The sequence below is a fragment of the Aquarana catesbeiana genome, linkage group LG03 (genome assembly GCF_042186555.1).
Source record: "Aquarana catesbeiana isolate 2022-GZ linkage group LG03, ASM4218655v1, whole genome shotgun sequence".
NCBI lineage: Eukaryota > Metazoa > Chordata > Amphibia > Anura > Ranidae > Aquarana > Aquarana catesbeiana.
In genome coordinates, this window is record NC_133326.1 from 634155640 (window position 1) to 634180382 (window position 24743).

General features: G+C 40.9%; 1 protein-coding gene across 2 annotated transcripts in view; it reads right to left on the bottom strand.

Annotated features, from left to right (window-relative positions):
* LOC141133241 (adhesion G protein-coupled receptor E3-like) overlaps positions 1-24743 on the bottom strand; it is a 131823-nt gene that overhangs the window by 13722 nt on the left and 93358 nt on the right. For both annotated transcript variants that reach the window (XM_073622500.1, XM_073622499.1), the window contains 5 exons: positions 17868-18035; positions 16559-16753; positions 7501-7736; positions 6722-6782; positions 5748-5839 (listed from right to left, as the gene is read on the bottom strand). In XM_073622500.1, coding sequence (XP_073478601.1) covers positions 5748-5839; positions 6722-6782; positions 7501-7736; positions 16559-16753; positions 17868-18035 — 752 coding nt within the window. The remainder of the gene's footprint in view (positions 1-5747; positions 5840-6721; positions 6783-7500; positions 7737-16558; positions 16754-17867; positions 18036-24743) is intronic.

The window sequence follows — 24743 nt, forward strand, 5'->3', positions numbered from 1 at the left end:
ATTGCGTGGTTGTTAATGAGTGAGAGGACCTGTTATAGAACTGATGAAGGGCATCAATAAGCTCTTCCTTTTTGTTTTTTTTTATTTTTTTGATATGTGATCCAAGAGTTGTCTGGTTTTTCCGAAATTGATAAGGAGACCTTTGCTGGCGAACACTGGGATTGGGATTGGAATTATCTTGCTTACGACAAATAGAAATATTATTGTGATCCAATCGGATGCTCATAAGTGGGACAGGGGGGTGACTAGAGGGTACTGGGTGATGCCAATCAGAGTTAGGGGGATGAGAGTTATGAGAAGAAGGAGATTTATATGGGATGTTCTTTTTGTTCCATAAGAAGACACTATTGAGATTATAATCATCCAGGTCACGCTTGAATTTGCCCATTTTTTTGTTAACAAGATTGTCCTCATCTCTTTTGGTATTTTCTTTCAATATGTCTAACAATGATGAAGGGATATGGACTGTGAATTTGGAAATATCTTCTATAATGGAAATAACTTGCTGACTTAATTTGTTGAATCTGTGTGTTCGGTGGGAAATGAGTGTTCCCATCCACTTGGTGGTACAAAACTCTGCGATACTAGCCCATTCTTTTTTGCCTTCTTCACCCAGAAAGGGGGGGCAGTCTTTCATCACTCTTAAACCTCTGAGGGAAACTTTTAGATCGATATACTGCTGTAGGAAAAACCTGTCCCACCATTGAGAGTTGGTGGTGCAGATTAGCCTCTCCAGCTGTTTAAATTTACCACAGAGGTTCTGACGTACTTTACCTTGAAGTTTGGCTGTGTCCAAAAAAAGGACATCAGGCGTTAGTTTAGCAAATAGTGATTTGAGGGTCGCATATTTTTGACTTGCTATACTAGAGATCATGTCCATATTAGATAAACGGTATGAACAAGTCACACGTTATCTGTGAACTATGCGTGTACGTGATGTTAGACAAAAGACCAGTATGCAGCACTGCAGATTTAAAAAAAACACAATGTACAAGGAAAGGCGCAAAAGACTGGAGAATATCTAGCAACATCACAATGAACGGCATACAATTTTAAAACATATGTACAATTTATAGGAGGAAGAGAATCAGCATAAATAGTCCATTAGGGGTCCATGTAACAAGTCTGTAAGGAAAGGTATAGGTATATAGTCCACAAGCAGGGCTGCCTTCCAAGGAACTGAAACCAAGCTCCAGAATCTATAGAAAAAACACAAGGGGGGGAGGCGCCTCTGGGTGTAGTATAAAAAGCCGTTTTTTATTTTAAAACAATGTGCAAACAACTCACATTTCAGTAGTGTAAAAGAAAGCATCTGAGAAGCCAGAGGAATAATCCATCATGGGGCAGTTCATCCGATGGGTCACAGTGGTGCTGGCAGGTCTGCGTATAGCTCCTGGTATACCGCTAATGCTGGCCGCGGTAGTGGTGCACATTCAGATGAGGCTTGGAACGCAGATGGAGGGCAAGCGCACAGCTGTGACGTCACAGGGCCGCAACGCGTTTCCTGAGCGTACGGGCTACGGTATTCTGGTAGCCGCGCTCCTTCGTCAAGCTATAGACAGATAGTGTGACTGGCTTATATGGACAAGGAGGGAGAGGAGGGGAGGGGAGAAAGGAGGGGGGAAGACGGGCCAGAGTAAGCATATTAAGGAACAAATGCGGTTTCTTATAAAACAGTGGACAATTGATCAGGACCAAGCTGTTATTTTTACGGGATTATTTTAAAAAATATTATAAAAGGAAGGAAACTGTTATTTAAAGGTATATATATATAAAAAATATACATAAAAAATAAATAAATAAATAAATAAAAAATGAAAAATAATAGTTAAAATTTAATAATTAAAAAATGAGCAATTATTAGTTATAAAAAAAAAAAAATTATTGGGTTAGAACAATTGTTTAGAGGCACTCTCAAAATCACAGTGCAATATGGCAATATACTGGAAAATAAGTTTATAATATCGTGGCGATCTCAATGCTCTCGTTTATACCCCCAGGCGAAAGTACATCTAAGGTGTAAATCCAATAGGTCTTGCGGGCGCAACGTTTCTTGAATCTTTCCGCAGCCGAAAGGGATCTGGGAATCTGTTCAATAACCCAAACCTTAAGGCCCACCGTGGAGCTCTAATGGGCCATAGCGAAATGCCTTGGGACACTATGGGGGTCAATTAATCTTCTGTGCTCGCCAAACCTTTGTCTCAAGGTCCTAATTGTTCGGCCCACATAAATTAGGCCACAAGGACAAGTTAGGCCATAGATGACAAAGTCGGACGAGCAGTTGGAGAATTTTTTGAGTACATACTGAAATGTGAGTTGTTTGCACATTGTTTTAAAATAAAAAACGGCTTTTTATACTACACCCAGAGGCGCCTCCCCCCTTATGCCCCTAACTTTAAACACTATGAGGAAGCAATGAAACTGGCACGTGTAAATTAGTAATGTAAGGATTTATAGGCTTTCCCATTCTAGTCTAAGGAGCTGAGCACACCCAACCTACTGGCTGAGTGACAATTCAGGTGAATGACTAAATATGACACTTTATGGCAATAAGTAACATGTGGCTAGTCCGGTTCGGGAGCAAGGTAAACATTACTATTAAAAAAAAATACTGCATCTTAAAGCCTTTTCTGGTAGCAGAAGAACATGCTCTCTATGCAATTTAAAGTTCCCATTGGTTTCTGAACTGCACCACTCTGCATTCTGGGTGAACTGTGCAGTACATATTCGTAGTATTACACTGTCAGAATGGTCCTTCAGTCTTTTTTATTTACACCCTATTAGTGATACTCAGAAGTGTCTCTTGATGCCTCCCTGTGACCTCCCTCTGAAGCACCTGTGACAATACTGACATTGATATTAACATTAGGTAGTTCTAAATCAAAGGCAGGTAGTAGGAGAGCTGTCAGCATAGTCAGGGACCAGTGCTGTGGATATGATTTGTCAGGGAAGAGGGGTGCAGAAGTGCACCAAATTACCAATGTAAACCAATAACTTTTTTCTAGCTTACTAATCTGTTCTCAGTAGTTCACCAGATTTTTGTCATTTAGCAAGGACTGAAAGAGGTAAGAAAAAGTAAAGAAAAAAAAAAGTTGATGGATTTGGGACTAGTGAGGACCCTGAAGACTGCATGGGAGGTCAGCTCAGATATTGACTTCACAGGGGCTTGAGATCTGTGTCAATACAACCTCTCTGATCTTTTTTTTTTTTTTACATATATATTTTTAGTAAGTTTTAAATCAATTACACATAACATAGAACAGAATCACCCATGCAGGGGCAGGGCCACACAAAAAAACAAAAAATGAGGGCCCAGTGTGAGAAGAGATCAAACACTTACGATTTATCTACAAAATTAACTACCAGAGAGGGATAGGGGATAGTACAGGAATCACTAGGCTCAAACAACATATTAAGGATTATGGCATAGGTAAGACATCATTGCAACCCTGGCCAGCATATTCCAGAAACACCTGAGTTTTAATGTACATCATCTGCCACCATAGCAGCCGTGGAGGTATCATCTAACTAACAAGACCAGACTTTCTGGAACTTACGGGGACAACCTCTATTAGTATAAGTGGCTTGGTACAGAGGCAGATTAGAATTAAACACATCCAAAAGGACATTGTGGGAGGAGAGATTTGTTTCCAACACATAGTGATTGTCTTACAGGCATAAAATAACAGGAGGCTGACAAGGGTCCTTTACGCCACCATAGCAGCTAAAGATTCTACCAGACCCAGTAAACAATATTGTGGTTCAAGGGGAATGGCAATTTGCCTCACATGACTTATCACTTCCAATACACCTTGCCTAATTGTACTATACTGGACAGGTACAAAAGATGTAAAAAAAACTCCCTGGTTTGGTGCGAGCAGTGCCAGCATTCTGGGGAAAGAGATGTAATCATCTTACGGAGTCTGTACGAGGTGTAGTAAGCTCTGTGTAAGATTTTAAATTGAATCATGTTATCCCTAGCGGAGAAAAAATGAGAAAAGGGAAAGTCCCAGATCTCTTTTCAGTCTTCATCGTCTAGTCCAGGAATATCCACAGTGCATTTCTGGCATAATAGGATAGCTCGGGACTGGGCCTCTCCAATCTTTAACCTCTTCAGATCCGGGCCATTGCCAAATGACAGCAACAGCGCGGATCTAAATTGCCGGGACGACGTCTATTGACGTCGTCCTGTGCACGAGCGGCCTGCGCGCCCCCTGCAGGGGGCGCGGCGTGCTCGGTGATCAGCGAGTCTATGAGACTCGCCTGATCACAGATCAGAGTAAGGGGTCGGTCCCGACCCCTTACCACATGATCAGCTGTCAGCCAATGACAGCTGATCATGTGATGTAAACAGAGCCGGTAATCGGCTATTTTTCCTCCTCGCGCTGACAGCATGAGGAGGAAAAAAAACCCCGATCACCGGCGGCCGTGATCGGGACATCAGTCCCGATCGCGGCGATCATCTGTCACAAAGCAATAGGCAGCAGTGCCGCCTACCAGTGCCCACCAGCATCACCCATCAGTGCCCACAGTGCCATCAATCAGCTCCATCTATCAGTGCCCACAGTGCCATCCATCAGTGCCCACAGTGCCACACATCAGTGCCCACAGTGCCACACATCAGTGCCCACAGTGCCACCCATCAGTGCCCACAGTGCCACCCATCAGTGCCACCCATCAGCGCCCACAACAGTGCTGCACATAAGTGCCACCTATCAGTGCCCATCAGTGTCACCTACCAGTGCCCATAAGTGCCCATCAGTGCCGCCCATCACTGCCCATAAGTGCCACCCATCAGTGCCCCCCATCAGTGCCGCCCATCAGTGCCCCCCATCAGTGGTACCTATCAGTGCCCATCAGTCCCACCTATCCATGCCACCCATCCGTGCCACCCATCAGTGCCACCCAGTGCCACCCATCAGCACCCATCAGTGGCCATCAGTGCCGCCTTATCTGTGCCCATCAGTACTGCCTTATCTGTCCCCATCAGTGCTGCCTTAACTGTGCCTATCAGTGCTGCCTTAACTGTGCCTATCAGTGCCGCCTTAATTGTGCCTATCAGTGCCACCTTATCTGTGCCTATCCGTGCCCATAAGTGCAGCCTATCAGTGCACACCAGTGCCGCCACATCAGCGTATATCAATGAAGGAGAAAAATTACCTGTTTGCAAAATTTTAAAACAAACTATGAAACATGATTTATTTTTTTTTTCAAAAGTTTCCATCTTTTTTTGTTTGTTTAGCAAAAAATAAAAACCCCAGCTGTGATTAAATACCCCCAAAAGAAAGCTCTATTTGTGGGAAAAAAATGATAAAAATTTCATTTGGGTACAGTGTTGTATGACCGCACAATTGTCATTCAAAGTGTGTCAGCGCTGAAAGCTGAAAATTGGTCTTGGCAGGAGGGGGGTTTAAGTGCCCAGTAAGCAAGTGATTAATGATCTCTATGCCTGTGTTATCAGGTGCAATCAAATTTTCTGTGTTTAATTTGCCTCAACAGTCTCTCTAATGGGTCCCCTCCCGCCCATATGGGCTGCCATGACAACAGTTATGCCACTGTTCACACTTCTAAGTTTATGAAACAAAGTTATTAAAAAAGTAATGAGGGTATGGAATGTGCCATATCGCAAAATAGTCAATCAAATTTTAGTTTGGAGATATCAGAAAAAAGTTGCATTTTGATTGGCTGCTGTGTGTTGCTACACTTTGCACATTGTACTTTCCCTAACCTATATTTGCTATACCTACCGGGTGTGTTTTAAAGTTGAAACATTTTTATTGAGAGATGCCAGTTTCTTCTTAAGGAGCACAAATGTAAGAACCAAGAGGATGACGTTTATCTAAGGAAACACATTGAAAGAAAGAGAGTTAGCCAAAGATTTTTTTACAATGGTCAGATCATCTTCTGAAAGATCTTCTATCTAGATGAAACTTACACTGATCAAAATTCAGTCAATTCAGCAGGGACTGTCCGAATTTCAATCAGCAGGTGGGCTTCCATGCTTGACAGAAGTCGTTTCTTTAATCAACTTCTGTTTGAGTGATATGTTGGAAATTTTTTTTTTCAGTAGCTGCAGTCAATCAGCCAATCTCCCAGGGGGGAATTTCTCCATTCACCTAAAGCTGGCTATACACTAGTAGATTTTCAAATGAACATTTGTACCAATGCTGTCTGAAAGAACTTCAACATTTTGTTTGCTTTTAACATTTGATTCTGGTATATATATAATTTCCCAAACAAAAATCACATACACTGTTAGAAATATTTTCCATCCTGCTCCTTCAAATTTTTTCACCGCAGTCAAAATCAAATTTTGACTTGACCCCACTAACAATTTGAAAATTAAATGAATGCTCTTAAAATTAATAATTTTGAACAAAATTCTACTAGTGTATAGCCAGCTTTAGAGTGTATGGCCAGCTCTACTATTTGTATCCTCCAAGCATGCTTGCATGTTTTTTAGATCATAAATCCTCCCCCTTGAGCTGACACTTATCTGGGGGGGATAACCGCCCACTGAATAAAATACTCCAACTTAGCTGATACCTCACAGGAGATATACAGAGGCTTTTGGAAATTCATAGATACAAAATTTTTTTTAGTTGTTGCTTCTAAAATCAGTAGCATTAAAAAAACCACCAAGTGTGTAGGACAACCCAAAATGTAACTAGCTAGAGATAGGATCACAGTCAGTACAAGGAGTCTAATTTTATATACTCACAGTAATAAGCACACAAACTGGACCAAGGAAACTCCAGATGAGATCTTTTTTAAGCCAACAACTAGAAGGAACACATAAGTATGGTTTTCAGGTGACTATGTGTAAATCTATATTTTTTAAACATGTTTACAAGGAAGAGAATCTCAGAAAAGTGATCCTTAAAACGAGAAGCTCTAGGATGTTAATAATTGAATACAAGAAAATATCAGGTAATCAAGGAAAAAAAGAATCTCAGGGAAGGTTCCTGTAGAAGATACTCAGAAAGCACAATAGCTGAACAGAGTGGGCATCTTAGGAAGCATAGTTGGTACAGGGGAGAATATCAGGAAGGTAAAATAATGGATAGAGGAGAATCAAGGGAAGAGTTATTAATGGAGAGAGGAGAATTTCATGGTATCATGGTTTCAAGGTATATTAGCAGATAGAGAAGAACCTTGGAAAGGGTGATTACTGAAAGAAGAGAATCCTCTGAAACATTAATTAGTGGGAGAGCACAATTTTGGGAAAAGTCAATGGTGGAGTGGAACAATCTTAGGAAGGGTAATTGGTAAAGAGAGCAGAATGTTGAGTAAAGTAAGAGTAAATGATGGAGAAGTGAGAATTTTAGGACAACTTTGGAAGGAATAAAGATTGTTCCTACAGTGGGATGAACAATCTGTGAACAGAGGGATGACTGCAGAGAAAATCAAAGAGATGATATACTCTGGAAGGATAATTTGGAAAGTTATCAGAAATGGAAAAAGGGATAAGTCTTTTCTATACTGCCATACACAACTTACTAATTTTCTGTTCCATATGAACCAGGTCGCATTGCTGCAGAGATAATAATGATGATGACAGGAATTCCAAATCCGGCTATACAAACGTATGGGAAAAGTTGGCGTTGAGATGTCATGTAATTCATGGCCTGCAGGTTTCGGACTGTCATGAAGAGTAGAGCGCTCTCCAGAGACATCCAGCAGAAGGCACAGAGGAAGGAGAACTGGAGGAGACCCGCAATCACCGCACAAAGGACCTGAAACACATGAAGCAATAGTAGAGACACAGAGAATAAGTCCACTTCCCTATGAGTGAGCTCACATACACATTGGAATTCGATAGACTTCAATTTATACTGTATAATACTGTATAATTCATTTTATTGATGTATAATTTAATAAAAGTTATGTAGGTAGGCTATGTAGATTTAATATGTGGGCAAGCGCATCCCCGTCCTTTCAATTTTAACTTTATTTTTTGGCTTCTTTATTTCTGGTGGACTTGAGTGTGTATACTTTATTATGTATTACCATTAAGTTACCTTGCTTTTTCGTTTGTTTTCTTTTTTTGTATTGCACCTTGAGCCAATGAATGCCCAACTATAGAAACAACTATAAATAGGTATAGACCATTTTTACAATCTGAAGCTAATGTTATATAGTTAACTCTCTACACTGGTATTATATACATTCACCAGCCACTTTATTAGGTACTGTTCAATTGCGTGGTAACACAAACTGCTAATCAGCCAATCACAGGGCATCAACTCAATGCATTTAGGGTACTTTCACACTGGGGTGGTGCTGGCGTCATCGGTTTTACAGCTGTTATAGCAGTGCTTTTCGGCTGCTAGCGGGGCGCTTTTAACCCTTGAAGCACTTTGCTGCCCATTCATTTTAATGGGCAGGGTGTTTTGGGAGCAGTGTATACGCACTGCCACAATGATGCTGCTTGCAGGCCTTTTTTTCCCGCCCTGCAAGCGCACCGCCCCAGTGTGAAAGCACTCAGGCTTTCACACTGGGGAGGCATAAGAGGCGCTTTACAGGTGCTATTTTTAGCACTAAAACGCCTAAAAAGCGCCCCGGTGTAAAAGGGCTCTTAGTCATCTCGATGTGGTGAATACGACTTGCTGATTTAAGTGATTTTGAACATGGCATGGTTGTTGGTGCCAGACGAGCTGGTCTGAGTATTTCAAAAACTGCTGATCTACTAGGATTTTCACACACAACCATCTCTAGGGTTTCCAGTGAATGGTCCGAAAAAAAGAAAATATCCAGAGTTGGAGGTCAGAGGAGAATGGGCAGACCGTCTCTGAACACACAACACATCGAACCTTGAAGCAGATGGACAACAGCAGCAGAAGACCACACCAGATGCCACTCCTGTCAACTAAGAACAGGAAACTGAGGCTACAATTCACACAGATAAAACTAAATGAATGTATTACAGCACTCACAATAGTGCAAATGTGAAGTACTGCTTGGTAAAGGTATTTATTGTGCAGAAAAAAAGGTACTTACAAAATGTAAGTTTAAAATGCATAGATTTATCAAAGGATTGCAATGAGAAACACCACTGCTGTGCTGGCGTGCGTTCCACCGAAAACCGGAAGTGACTTTGTATGGATTTGAAACTGGAAAATGCGTCAATGCATTTTGCCCTCCCACAGGGTGTCATCAAGTTCCTTGATGATGGTCGAAATGGATTGACGCAATTTCCGGTTTCAAATCCATACGACGTAACTTCCTTGATGACACCCTGTGGGAGGGTGAAATGCATTGACGCAATTTCCGGTTTTAAATCCATACGACGCTATTTCCAATTTTCGGTGGAACGCACGCCAGCAGTGGTGTTTCTCATTGTAATCCTTTGATAAATTTATGCCTGTTTTAAACCTACATTTTGTAAGTTCCTTTTTTATCTGCGCAATAAATACCTTTACCAAGCAGTACTTCACTATAGTCCCCTTCCTTTATGTAGTTTTGGGTACTATGATTTACGCTTGATTGTCATGAGCATTGGAGATTTCCCTGGTATCCTGATATGAATAGCCATCCCTGGCCAACACTCTAATTCCGCGTACACATGATCGAACAACAAATGTTCGATGGGAGCTTGTTGTTGGAAATTCCGACCGCGTGTAGGCTTCATCTGAAAATTTTTGTCGGAATTTCCGACAGCAGAAATTTGAGAGCTGTTTCTCAAATTTTCCGACAACAGATTTTGTTGTCGGAAATACCGAGCGTGTGTACACAATTCGGACGCACAAAATTCCACGCATGCTCTGAATCAAGTACAAGACGGAAGCGCTCGGTCTGGTAAAACTAGCATTCGTAATGGAGCACATTCATCACACTGCAAATTTTGAAATCTTTCAATGCAGCGCATTCTCTTCTTCTTTATAATGCTAGAATTATGAAGTTGTTTTGCTGCTGATATTCAGACAGAGTTCTGACAAACTGATTTCTTTCTTTTTTTTTTCGCCAGATGTCCAGAATAATGTTTATAATTTTTGTTTATAGTGATCTCCTTTTTTTTAAAAAAAAATCAAGATCCCCTGTTTTTTATTTTTTTTCTAGTGATCTTCATAATATTTTTTCTCGTTTTGTGTGTCAAGTTACCACAACACCATTATTATCCTGTATTTTTTAACCTCAAAGAGATTGGTTGGTGTTGTTGTCTCTTGTTAATTTGACATTGTATTTTTGAAATGTACCTGCCTACTCACAAACAAACTGTCCTTTTTAAATTATAACACATAGCCAATGATTTAAGAAAAAAAAAACATTTATTAGGGGTCATAACAAAATAAAGAGGAAGGCAACGCTGGATAAACTGGTGAAATTAGCGAAGCCTTTTTACCCCAGGGAACACATCAACTATTTGACACACAAAATTGGTAGCCTGAGGAGTCCATTTAATAGGGAGAGCAATCTGATCCAGGACTCAGAGATCAGAAACAGCAGTAGGTGACATATATGTCCCCAGGCTGTGGTCTTACAACAGCCTGCGTCTTTTGCCAGACCAGACCGAACCCAGGCCATCACTCTCTTGTCTTCCTTCCACGCTTGCTTCCATGCTTGCTTCCAGGCTATGGCTCTGGTGTTGGAGTTGTGGCAGGAGGTGGAGGAGGAGGATGGTCCAACTCACACAGGTGGGTTTTGCTTTTGAGTTCACCCCTCAACCCCTTATTTAGGGCAATATATATCACTTCCTCACAAAAGAGGCGTTGGCCCACCTCCATTTCATGCATTTTGTTGACAGCCATTCAGGCATAGGCCACAAGAAGACTGGGGGGGTTCTGAGTGCCACAGAAGCCTGCCGAATTAACCCAAGTGCTGACTCCTCCACGTTACTCCCCTTCCTGGGCCTTTTTTGTTGAAGGCGAAGAGGAGGGACCTGGGATTTAGTCAGGCTACTGGGCCCAGCCACCTCCTGGCTGCCACTTACCCCCGCCACCTCCTGGCTGTCACTTTCCCCTGCCACCTCCTGGCTGCCACTTTCCACAGACTTCTCCTGGCTGAGGATTTCCTGTGTATGAAAAAGATACATAGTTTTAGTTTATTGTTCATGAATCACACACAATTTTTAGAAATATGTTGAACAATGCTATACCTGACTCAAGCTGGGCTCCTCAACATCTTTTTCCTGGGTGGAAGGCCCAGGTTGGACGTCGGAAGCCTCAGCTGGGGTGGAAGGAAGAGTGGAAGGAAGGGTTGAGAGTGATGGATTGATTTCAGTCTGGTCTGACAGAAACCTCAGTCTGTCGTAGTACCAAAGCCTGGGTACATAAACGTCATCTGCTGCTGCTCCTGATCTCTGGGAATCCTGGACCCTCTTGTGCTCCCTATTATAAGTGCTCCTCAGGCCACCAATTTTGCACTTCAAATAGTTGATGTCTGCCGTGGGGATCTGCGGCTTCACAAATTCCAGCAATTTATCAAGTGCTGCCTTCCTCTTTAGTCGATTTGTATAAAAGGGGTGTTTTGTCTGCCACAGACAGGGAAGCTCTCTGTACAAATCAATCAATTGGGGGAGAAAATCATGATTGTTAAACCGATCCATTTTATCTGCAAGACACAACATAAGACAAACCCTAATGTCAGGCTAAACTTGCTTAGCAGTATAGGCCACTGATGCCCCAAGTTAAAATTGTACCTTTGTTAAAACAATCAGCGCTTCCGCTACCCCGTCCTCTGCTCACAGATCTTACGTATGACGCACGCATGTTACGCTTTATATACACTGCGCATGCGTGAAACTCCGCCCGCCCCTGACCTTCTTTATAGTATATTCCCCGCCCCTTCTCTTTCGGCACAGTGGAAGAGTATGAAGACAGCAGGAACATCAAAAGCCCGGATCCACGAACGTCCCGATCCCGGAGGAGATTTAAGGCTTCAAATATGTCCTTTGTAGAGATGGTGGAGATGGTGGACATCTTTAAGAGGGCCGACTATGATGGGAAGCATGGACCTTACCCAATGTCAGAAAGGCCAAGATCATGACTAAAGTTGTGAAAAGTCTCCACAGGAATTTTGGGGTATGACGATCCAAGGATCAATTGAGGTAATGATGGTCAGACCTCAAATTGAGTTAGCACGATCAGCACAAAAGAATAAAGAGAGTGCTGCAAAAAAGTAAGTATTTGTCCTGTGTTCCTATTATTATTATTACGTTTGTGCTGCTCCATGTGCTTTTCTTTACTGTTGTACAGTTTAAAATGGCAAGTTTCAGGTTCGTAAGCACAGTAATCATTCATAGTAAACATCTTTTGTTCACCCACTAATACAATGTTTTTGGCATATGCAGGTTAACTACATTTGTTCATGCCTATTTGTATTAAAATAAGTTTAGTACATTGTTGTCTAGATGGGTTTGTAACTAGAATGAAATGCAAACTTGATTCAGTGTAAGGAGGGGACACTCAGCAGCTGTTTACACATCTGGAAGCAGGAGCACTAGTGTGGGACACCAGAACAAACTTTTTAGGATGTCCCATACAGGTGCTCCAGTGGATACTAGGGGTCTCTACATGTGTGAAACTTGCACAAAACAGGTAAGTATTCCAGCTTTAAGAAAGGGAAAAAAATATCTTCAGCTTGGAACTCTGTCAATACAGACAATTGTACGACACTTCCAAGCAAAGTTTCATATTACTATTTCTGCCGCCAAATATCTGTGTGCTAAGTATACCTTTTTTTTTTATTCACATAGGGGAGAAAAGAATCGGGACCTCAGAGGACACCAGGGACCCCCCACCTCCTAAAGAAGGGGAAATCCTCACACCACAACCTCAGGATGTAAAGGAAGGAGAGGTTTATGAAGTGGGTGAAATAGTGACCACAACAGGTAAGTGTCTGAGACCACAGCTTCAGGTAATAGATGGATGCCTGCATATTTATAATACATGGTGTTTTTTTATTTTAGGTGATGTGGATGTTGTGGAAGAAGAAACATATTTCACAAGTGCAAGTGCACAGGTCCTTATCGGGGAGATCATGGTGTGCAATCATGATTTACAGAAGATCAAGGAAGACATCAATGATGTGCAAAAAAGACTCAAAAACATCATTGATGTTTTAGGCAGAATCTAAAACACACCAAAATTTTTGATGTTTTTTTTTTATAACTTTTCTACAAAATGTTGAAAGCCAAATTTTGAAAATGCACACAGTGTGTCAACATGTGCTATCTGCCATCACAGGATATCAATGTACGCGTTTTGTGGGTACAACCCCTTCCTCGCAACTAAAGTAGCTGAGAGGAAGGAGTTGTACCCCCGAAATACATCCATTGATGCCCCATGATGGGAGCTAGCACGTGTTGAGATTAGGCATGGGATCAGGAGGAAAATCCCCATTTTGACTCCCAATTTGTGTGCATCTTCAAAATTTGGCTTTCACAGGGGTGACATCACCCCATCTGATGAAGGCAAGATCAACACAGTTTGGCCATACTAATGTCTGATATTGCCTTCAATTTATCAAAGTTGAACTTTGTAAGTTCCTGAGTTGTGTATTGTTTTATGTTTTTAAAAACATGCCTTTTTACCACAAAAAAAGGATATTTCTACTGTCCAAAAAAACAGTTTATTCCAAAAATATGTTGTTTTTTAAAAAACCCTTTTCTAAACGCACATGTGAATGTGAACAGAGTAACACATTTTCTACTCAACAATGTGTGGCTTCTTCTTTCAATGCTCAATAGCAGTTTTTTGCTTAAGTTGGTGTTTACAGTGACAATGGGGATTATTTACTAAAGGCAAATCCACTTTGCACTACAAGTGCACTTTCAGTGCACTTTCAAATGCACTTTTGCAGTGCACTTGTAGTGCAAAGTGGATTTTCCTTTAGTAAATAACACCCACAGTGTTTTATAATTTGCATCAATCAGGCCATTTTCGCAACACTACAAAAAATTAATTCACGGTGCTGAAAATTATGAATATTTTTATCATTAATGCATTACATACATTAACAACAAAAACAAGGTGTGTGTAGCAGAACAACAACATAATAGTTAGCTGAAGAAGAGATTGTCACTTCATGTATCCAAGAAATTACTTTTGCACTATTGAAAATGGCCACAAAAATAAGCCCATTGGAGAACCTAGGAGACAGCTAAAAGAAACACAAGCAGTAGATCAAAGGGAAATATTTTTCAGTTTAAAATACACATTTATTTGAAAAAATACATTTAAATACATATAATGTGATGTTAAAGGAGAAATCTTACCTTAATATAGTCCTTCTGCAGGACCCGAATGATGGCAGAACAGGTCTCTGGAATAATGATCCCCAGAGCCTGGGGGGGAAGAGCCTGTTGAGAACTTAATGTCCTGTAGACTTGTCCCCGTCGCCAAGTACCGCAAGGTGGCGACGAGCCTCTGCTCGGGAGTGATGGCTTGCCGCATGCAGGTGACTGCTTCGTAATATAAGGGGACAGCAAAGCCAACAGACGGTTAAAAAGGGTTCCATCATCCGGAGATAATTCCTGAAATCATCAGGATTATTCTCAAGGATCTCCCGCAACAAAGGCATGTGCGAGAATTGGTCACGCTGGAGCAACCAGTTCCTGGTCCATGAACTCCTCCTCGCCCTGTTCATGGACTGGGCTTGGGTCAAAGTAAGAAACCGAACACCAAGCCCCTGCAGAGCATGAACTCTACGATGAGTACGTACCCACAACATGGCTTCAAAACGGTTGGCTGGTCAGAACGAACTAACAGAACGCACTGAAAATCAAATACGTAATATAAAAATATGCACTGAAAACCAGATACGAACTGACTACACGCAGTGAAAACCAGATACAAACCCACATGTGTATGCAAGACAGGCTTGAGCCAACATCCATTAGAAATAAATCCCAGGATTTCGTTGTTGGAATGTCCGATCGTGTGTACGCAGAATAAGTGTGAAACGACCCCTAGACGGAAAAGCTGGGGGTCTATTCCGTCCGGTGAGTGGGGACACGGGAGGGAGTGTGGCGCACTTGGAGTTTGAAGCACGATCGCACTTTATGAATTGGAGCACATCATTCACCAATATATGAACATTCACTTACTTATTAGTTGTTTTCACTGTATTATTTATTATTTTTTGATACATCATTGCGCTATTGTGAGCGCTGTACTGTATTACTTTTATTTTATTTGTTGAGTGTATAGCACCTTGTGTACAGCAGCTGCAAACTTTATTCAGATTTTTATTTGGTTTAACATATTCATATTTTTTACTTCTAGCACGAGTATATATATTTAGAATATATTTCTTTTACAATTTGCACAGGCTCACCAAAATTGGACAATAGTAGAGTAGAAAAATGTTGCCTGGTCTGATGAGTCTCATTTTCAGCTGCGACATTCAGATGGTAGGGTCAGAATTTGATGTAAAGAACATGAAAGCATGGATCCATCCTGCCTTGTATCAACGATTCAGGCTTGTGGTGGTGGTGTAATGATGTGGACAATATTTTCTTGGCACACTTTGAGCCCCTTAGTACCAATGAGCATCATTTAAATGCCACGGCCTGCTTGAATATTGTTGCTGACTATGTCCATCCCTTTCTGGCTACAGTGTACCCATCTTCTGATGGCTACTTCCAGCAGGATAATGCACCATGTCACAAACATCAAATCATCTCAAACTGGTTTCTTGAACATGACAATGAGGTCACTGTACTCCAATGACCTTCACAGTCACCAGATCTCAATCCAATAGAGCACCTTTGGGATGTGGTGGATACGCAGCCAACAAATCTGCAGCAACTGCGTGATGCTATCATGTCAATATGGACAAAAATCCCTGAGGAATGTTTCCAGAACTTTGGTGAATCTATGCCATGAAGAATTAAGACAGTTCTGAAGGCAATAGGGGGTCCTACCCGATACTAGCTAGGTGTACCTAATAAAGTGGGCGGTGAGTGTATATTATCAGGCAGCTCAGGAGGGTGCAGAACCAAGCTTGACTCTTATGTCCTGTACACACGATAGGATTTTCCGACAACAAAACCATGGATTTTTTTCCGACGGATGTTGTCTTGCATACACACGGTCACACAAATGTTGTCGGAAATTCCGAACGTCAACAACGCGGTGATGTACAACACGTACGACGAGCTGAGAAAAATGAAGTTCAGTAGCCAGTGGGGCTCTTCTGCTTGATTCCGAGCATGCAAGCAATTTTGTGTGTCGGAATTGTGTACACACGATCGTATTTCCGACAACGGGTTTTGTTGTCGGAAAATTTGAGATCCAGATCTCAAATTTTGTTTGTCGGAAATTCAGACAAAAAATGTCAGATGGAGCCTACACACGGTTGGAATTTCCAACAACAAGCTCCCATCGAAGATTTGTTGTCAGAAAATTCTATCGTGTGTACAGGGTGTTACAGTAAAAGTGAATATTTACATATACATTTACCTGCCAATATCTCCAGTTCTACTAATTGTTTTGTTCTTGTTATGTGGTTTTCACTGAAGGTCGCCTATGCTTATTCAATGCTTAGGTCTATTGCCGAATGCTTAGGTCTATTGCTCAGGTCTATGAAGTTAAGTAAGAGAAAATCACAAATTTACCTGATTCCCAGTCTGCTGCAAGCCAAACAAAGCAAGTAGTTGTCCAAGGAAGAGGCACCCGCACAGAGCTGTCAGGAAGGAGGTGTGAGCACTCTTTATAGACTGACACAGGATGAATGTGATCAATGATAGGCAGAGACAGACAAGAGACACACTCAGGCCAATGCGAGAGATCAGAATTAAGCCATAATTCTCCTGTAGATGAGATAAATGAAACTTTTAAAAGGTTGTCCACCTGTAAAGGATTTTAATATTTCTGGCTTGAATGTATCAAATTTACAACTGCTATTTAGAAAGAATTAGGGTGATTTACTAATGAAGCTGAGAATCTTCACACAACAAATTGTGTGAAAATTAATTTCAATCATACAATCATGTGAAAAGCAAAATCCTTTTCATTTGATTCATCACTGGGTATCGGAAGTAAACAGGACTTTGCGTTTCATATAACTGAACAGAATATTCACACAATTTGTGTGCCGAAATGTTGGCCATTCTTAGCCATTACATACTGAGGTTCTGCTTCCTACTTTGCAGTGCTGCAAAATAATTGTGCTTTACTGCTCCTTCTCATAGTGTGTCAGCTGACCTATTGAAAACAAAGTGTTCCTTGTCTGAAAAATATCTTTTCTCAACAGTTCTTAAAGCCTAAATTTTGCTAAAATCAAAAACATAAAATTCAGCACAAGGGACAAACATTAACTTACAGTTAGTATAACGTGTCCCTTGTGCTGATTCTTCTCCTTTTAGGAAAAATCATCCTATGTCCTAATCTCCACCCCCGCCAACCACCCCCACTGCCATAATCTTCAGGTGCGTCGGTAGTATATACAACTAAAGGGCTGTCAGGATCTCGCTTCAAAAGAGTTTGACTTTGCCTGTCATTTCCTGACAGATCCGCCATTCATAAAAGCCATATTAGAGCTTCTATGAATGACACAGGATCACTAAATGGAGGAGGGCAAGCTATCAATAATCTGCCTGTCCCTCATTCAGATATCCCGATTCTTATGTTTTTGATTTTAGCTATACTTAGGCTTTAAGAATAAAGGCAAAGGGGCTGCAAACTGGGTGCTTATCCACTATTAATATGCATTATTAGCTAACCGAAAAACATATATCTATATTTATAGTTAACTAGAATAATATGAGAATTGGTTATTTATCAAAGGCCCTGTTGGAGCCAAAGTGCTTGGGGGATTGTTCTTACAAGAGAACCTGCCATTTTGCTCTGATAGGGTAAATGACAAAATCTCCCCAATGTTTCACAACCCTTTTTTAACAACATAGACATCACAATTTATATCACCTGGATGTCACCGGGTGCCATAAGGACAGCAAAGGTGGACAAGTGGTTGCAGGCACAGAGAGTGTTGTTCACTCTGTCAGACTTCCTTGTCTTGCATCCACGGCTTGACCAAGTCTTCAGCTCCGTGTCCAGGAACACACATTGTAAAATAAAAGAAGGTGGAACAACCTATTGGGGAAAAATTAGTAGGTATAATGCAGATATTTAAAGGTAACACCTGCTTTACTTTTACACCCATCTAAATGACCTACCTTAAACAAAATTCCACTAATTCTAATGAGTACTGATGGCATTGTTTGTTTACCTGTTTTATTCTTAGCTACTCTGCTGAAGAAAATCATGCTACTGTCAAAGATCAATAGCCCAAACTCAAAATACACCATCTGTCCCTCTCCTGCTCTTTTAAGCTCCTCCGCAGTTTCAATTGGAGAGCACGGGAGAGCCCAAAAGCAAAGAGCTTCTGTTCTGCTCTTTAGAAAGTCCATAATGCTGTATAATCAATTTTATTGATGCACCTTGTATTGGTTATAAAAAATGAATTTAAATAAATAGTCCAAAAACTATAAAAGATTAGTGTCAAGTATAAACTTAAAATAAACTTAACCTCAAACTTGTATAGTTTCCCTTTAAAGATAAGCTTGAAGCCTAAGGCCTCCTTCACACTGGCTTTCCGATCAGGTCCGCTTGTCAGTTTTTCAGGCGGACCTCATTGGACCCTCCATTCACTCCTATAGAGCTGCGCATGACAAGTCCACTGACACCTGCTACTATCCAATCCTGTCCCTGAAATCCAGATGGATGGTGACCCTATTTTCCAACCGTCTGGTGGATCGGATCGGATGAAAATGGACAGGCGGTCCATTTTCATCTGCTCTCCCCATAGAGGAGAGCGGGGTTTTGACAGGTCCCTCTCTGCACAGTGAGCAGAGACAGATCTGTCATCCGCCTGCTCAGCGGGAATCAGCGGATCGATCTCCCACTAAATAAAGCAGAGTCCTCCAGGCCAAATGTAGCTTTTTTTCATTTTCAACAGAGGGGCGAAATGAGACACCCTGTCTGCAACTACATTGGTGAGATTTTCCCTTGCCTCCTGTCGCTGTCAAGCCCATCAAAGAAATGAAGAAATGGTGGAGTGTGGTGGTCAACCAGATAGAAAAGCACAGAGGAATAGAAACATTGCCAAAAGTTCCCACTCTACTAAAATGTGCTTTGTTTTTGTCTGTGTCCTCATTAAAAAAATGTCTCACCAATTCTTGTACTGACAGGATCTTCTTTAAAGTGGAAGTAAACTCCCATGTCTGACTTTTACCTTTAGGTAAGCCTATAATAAGGGTTATATATAGGTAGTGTAAATATCTCCTAAACATGCACCGTTTAGCGGGTATTTACTGTAGATGCTGCATTCGCTCTGAAGGAACGACCACCCAAGCAATTTCTTCAGAGTCCTGTGCCATAAATAGTGGCGCGGGATGAGGTCATCGCGGCTCCGGCCAGTCACACAGCCGGGGTCCGTGAACCCAGAAGGAAGACCGGGTGAAGATGGGAGTGCCGGCAGCAGTGGCAGCTCGGCACTGGAAGGGCTTAGTTTTAAGGTAAGATACATACTAGCACATCATGGCTTTACCTTTCAGGGTACAAAAAAGAAAAGGCCCAGCGGTTTACTACCACTTTAAGGAATGTAATTTGCTAAGGGACAGAGGCTTACTTTCCTGCTTGTCAAAAAGGAAATAAAATGTTTTGGCTGGTGTTGAACTTAAATTAAGGGGCCTATATATCAAGCTTAAAGCAAAACTCCAACTTCAGCTTTTTTAGATTTTTTAATTTTTTTTAAAGCTGTTGTTAATATAAAAAAAAACACTAACTCCCCACACTGGCAACATTTTTCAGATATGTTTTTGGCTTTCAAAGGCCAAATATACACTCCTGTTGGTAAATAACCATGAAAGGTATTTTGCAAAGAACTATTAAGACTATCTGGAATTGACTCTTGGAGAACCTTGCCTTAGAGATATTAAAAAGCCTATTTTACACACCTTGATAAATTGTGTGACTATGTGAATGTATTTTTTTGGGTAGGTTTTATGATGTCACATGTTCATAAATATTTTTTCAGTGTTGTTCTGAAATTACACACTAGACAAATTAAATAATTGCAGTTCATTCACAGGAAATTAGGCTGTTCACTTTGCAAAGTAATCCTCACTGTGCAAGGAGATATCCCCTTAGCTTACTCAATGTGGTGAAAATTCACATTGCAAAGAATACCCAATCACAATCAAGAAGAATAAAAAAAAATGTTACTTGCATATGATTGGATGATAGAAGTCAGTAGAGCTTTACCTCATTCACTAAGCTCTGGAGGAAAATTCCTTTTAGTAAATCAACCCAAATTCCAAGAAAATTGTGTTGGCATCAGGACACATACCTCTTTTTTTAAACATAAGTGGTTGACTTAATTATCAATGAGTTGCAAAGTACATTAAAAGAAATGTTTGGGATTTTTTTTTTCAGAATCATACGTACCCAGCTGAATGCAGCATTGGTTTGATGATGCATCTGTCCCCCGCCGGCTTTAACACTAAGAACTGCAGATCGCTCAGTTCTCAGGGCTCACAGAGCAGAAAGCTGGTGACTGTCAGTCACAGCTCTCTGCTCTGCTCCCCCCCCCCACACTCACTGGAGCACTGAGCTGTGGACGGGGCGGAAGCAGCATGTGGGCGGATCCCGACTCCATTGTCGAGCTCTTGCCCGGGCCTGGACTGGCTCTGTGATGTCAGCAGACAGTGGACTTCAGCCCGCTGTCTGCTGAAAAAAGGTCACAGGCGTGCAGAATGAACTGCACTCCTGTGATCTATAGGAAGAGTACAGCCAAATGAGATTTAGCTGTACTTCTCCTTTAAGGTTGGCCATACATTCTTGTACAATTTTCCTTTAGATTTACTAAAACCATATAATATGAGGTCAAACCTAAACACTCAATTTGTATGCAATCAGGCAGGTCCTTACACTACATAGTTGAAGATAAATCGAAAGGAAATTTAATAAGAACATTGTTATAATGTATGGTTAGCCTAAGTATTACAAAATAGCGTGGAAATATACAAGGCTAATTTATCAAAGAGACAAGAGGACAGTAGGGAAATAAAGGAATTTGTTTACCAAAGGCAAACAAGCTTCACTGTGCAAGGGAATGTTCCCTTAGCTTACTGAATGAGGTGAAGAACTATTGACTTCCATCATCCAATCATGTTTTTTATTTTCCTGGCATGTCGTTGGATATAATTTGCAAAGTGAATTTTCACTAAGCTAAGGGAAAATCGCCCTGCAAAGTGAAAATTCCCTTGCAAAGTGAATAACCTACAGAATTTGCCTTTATTAAATAAACCCCAAAGAATACAAACGGTGAGAGCCTACAGTAAGTCAAATTGACCAGTAAAAAAAAGTGTGGGCTAGTTAAAAGAAATGTAAAAAAAAGGTGGGAGAGGAGGAAAAGAGCTATCAATGGAAAGAAGAATTGAAGGTATAGGTTGTAGATTGTCTATATAAATTTTTTACTGAAGAGAATGCATAGCTTTTTTAGATAATGAGGGCCATTTGGACTTTCAAGGAAGCTAATGCTTTCCAGGTCAATGTGCATGTTTTTTATTAGTTTCATAAAAACAGACTTGACTTCTTACTACTTATTAAAAATAGCACAAAAGTGTCAGAGGTGAGTGAACATTTAAAAATGTACCTTTATGCTTTGTGAACAGTTCAGCTTAATGATTTTTTTATTACTGAATTAAAAATAAAAAAGGTGCAAAAATATTTACAGAACATATATTACAAAACAGACATTAGCAACATAAAATAAAAATTTTTTATGTTTTAAAAGTGAAAAATACTTAAAGTTGATGTAATCCCGATTTTATATATATATATATATATATATATATATATATATATATATATATATATATAAGATTTGTTGTCATTTGAGCCCAGTCTTGCCACACAGAGTTAATCCATCTCTGAGCAATCCTCTTTTATTGTTCAGTGAGAAAAATCTTGACAAACTGAGAAAAACTTTGTCAAATCCTCCCCCTTGCTGTGAGTGACAGGTGATTTACATCTCATGCACTAACCTAAGACACAGGCATTATTTTTTAATTACCACCCCCACTCTTTTCTTCAGCAGCTCTGCAAGGATTGGCTGTTCCACACCTCAGCATGATTTGGCATGCTGAAGTCATGAGGTTACTTTCCTGTCTTTTCACTGGATGTTAGAGATCATAGCAGAAGTTCAGCAGAAGTTCAGTGTTAGAAATACACGGGAGAAGCTGCATATTGACAAGGGGAGTGTAGAGGTGGGCGGGGAGTCTACTGACATCACGACTCCACCCACCGAGCTCCAGACAACAGACCCACCTACAGAATATGCAGTTTTTCGGGTCTAATAACAGACAGAGGGGAGACATTTGACAGGTAAAGATACATGCAGGAGGCATGTATATCCTTATAGATAACCCCTATGTCAGTAGTTTAGAAAGGATGACATTGGGTTTACATCCATTTTAAGTACAGTCTGCCTAGTTTTTGATTTAGTGCAGAGTTCAGATCACTTGCATATTAAGCCTAATCTGATATGGCAGAGTCACTGGCCCTCAGAAACGTGATCCACTATATAATTTGATGGTAAACGAAAGCACCAGCTGCCAATTGCAACAACTTTTTTTTTTGCCCCTTCATAGGGTGTCACTGAGATAACTAATAGGAGTAGGCTAGAAATATTTGAAATGTGAATATAAAAATAATGATCTTAGATAATCTTTTTTTTTTTAAATTGTTTTTTATTTAGTTTGCCAGAAAATAGTGTACAGGTTTATACATTACAGAGGTATCCATAAACAAATCTCTTTTACAAAATAGAGAAGAAATTACAATAGCCCAACGGGGCCAACTGATACAGTTGTATATCTTACTTCAAGATTCCCCAACAGAGGAATAGACTTTTGCCATTAGGTATAGAAGGTTAATAAGTGTGGGCTACGTAGAGCCCAACTGTCATAGATTTTAGTGCCATAAACAGTGGAGTTACTTCAGTTCATTCATGCCACGCACACACACATCAACACTTTCACACAAAGAGACAAACCTAGTCCAGCCTCATCCTCCTCACCCCTTCAGTTGTAGTAACCAAAAGGCCAGCCAAACTGAGGCAATGGCCTGTCATAGACACCAAAAAATTGTCATGGGGAGGCCATGGTCGGTTATGGTTGAGAGAGCGGAGTGTTCTTCAAAAAGGAATACGCTATATCAAGCCAGGGCTGTCAAATCTTTGTAAATTTTTTTGGGCAGGACCTGCCCTTGTAGACCAATTTAAAAATTGGTATAACTTTATTCAACATACGGTACAATATTTGAACATCTGGAGCAGTTGCAGTCTTCCATTGCATCAAAATGAAATTTCTAGCATGAAACAATATTATACGGACAAGAACACGAGTATGAGTCCTGTGTATAAAGTCATCCAACACACCCAATAGTTCAACCTCTGGGGTGCAGGGCACCTGTATTTGTAGTGTGTTTTCAAAAAAAGAAAATAGGTCCCTCCAAAAGGCGGACAGGACAGGGCAGGACCAAAACATATGCATATAACCAGCTTCAGAGAAGCCACATCGAATGCAGGAAGCAGCAGAATCATATTCCATATGGGCCAGCCTGGCAGGAGTATAATGTAACTGATGTATGAATTTAAATTGTATATATTGGTCATTAGATCCAATAAGGTCAAGGAAGCACACTTCTGAGGCCTCCTCCCAGCCTTCCTCTGACAACCCAGGCATTTCCTTTTCCCATTTCCGCTGAGCAATCTGAAAGGGTTTGACCCCCGCAGCCTGCAGGCAAGAATAAACAGTCGTGACCAGTTTTCTAATGTCCGGATAAGACATTAGTGCCTCCAGAGGTGATTCAGTGGGCTCCAGGGACAGACCAGAAAACTGTGCCCTGGCGGCATGGCGTAATAAGAGGTATCTGAAATAAAATTTGTTTGTTACACCACACCTAGCTTTCAGGTCTTCAAACGAGATAAATGCATCATTTAAGTAAATCTGAGAGATATGGGTGATACCAAGTCCTGTCCACCACTGAGAGTCTGGGTGGTCCATGAGCTCTAGGAAATTAGGATTATGCCATAAAGGAGCCTTGGAGCCTTTATTACCCTTGTGCCAGGCTAGCCAACCCACTTCAATCGGTGAACCCCTAGAGCAGCATTTAGGCATGGACCTATGTAGAGTATCTATAAGTGAGGTCCTGGGGCCATTAATGGCAGTCAACAGAGCAGTGGAGCAGGAAGAGTAGGCCTCAAGAAACCAGTCATAAACATAAGCAAGCTGTGATGCTAAAAAATAGTGACGTAAATTAGGGCAGGCTAACCCACCATCCAGCTTTGCAGCCTGAAGTGAGGCCCTTGCAATTCTCGGGCTCGAACCCTGTCAAAGAAAGGAGGACAAAAGTGAATTAATTTTAGTAAAAAGTTTTTTAAATAAAAAGATTGGGGAAGCCCGAAAAACGTAAAGAAATTTGGATGAGAATATCATTTTTAAAATATTTACGCGTCCAATTAAATTTAGTGGTTAATGAGGCCCAGGAGCGTAACTTGGCCTCCATATGTGATATAATCGGGGTAATATTGAGGATCTGGAAATGTGATAGGTTATTGTTAATATATATTCCTAGGTATTTGAATATATGACATATGGTCAACTTAGATCGGGCTAGGTAAGCATAATCCCTTTGGGGCCTATAGGGAATGCAACAGACTTTTCCCAGCCAACTCTCAATCCCGAGGCCCTCCCAAACTCCTCCACAACCTCTATCAAAGAGATGAAGGACTGC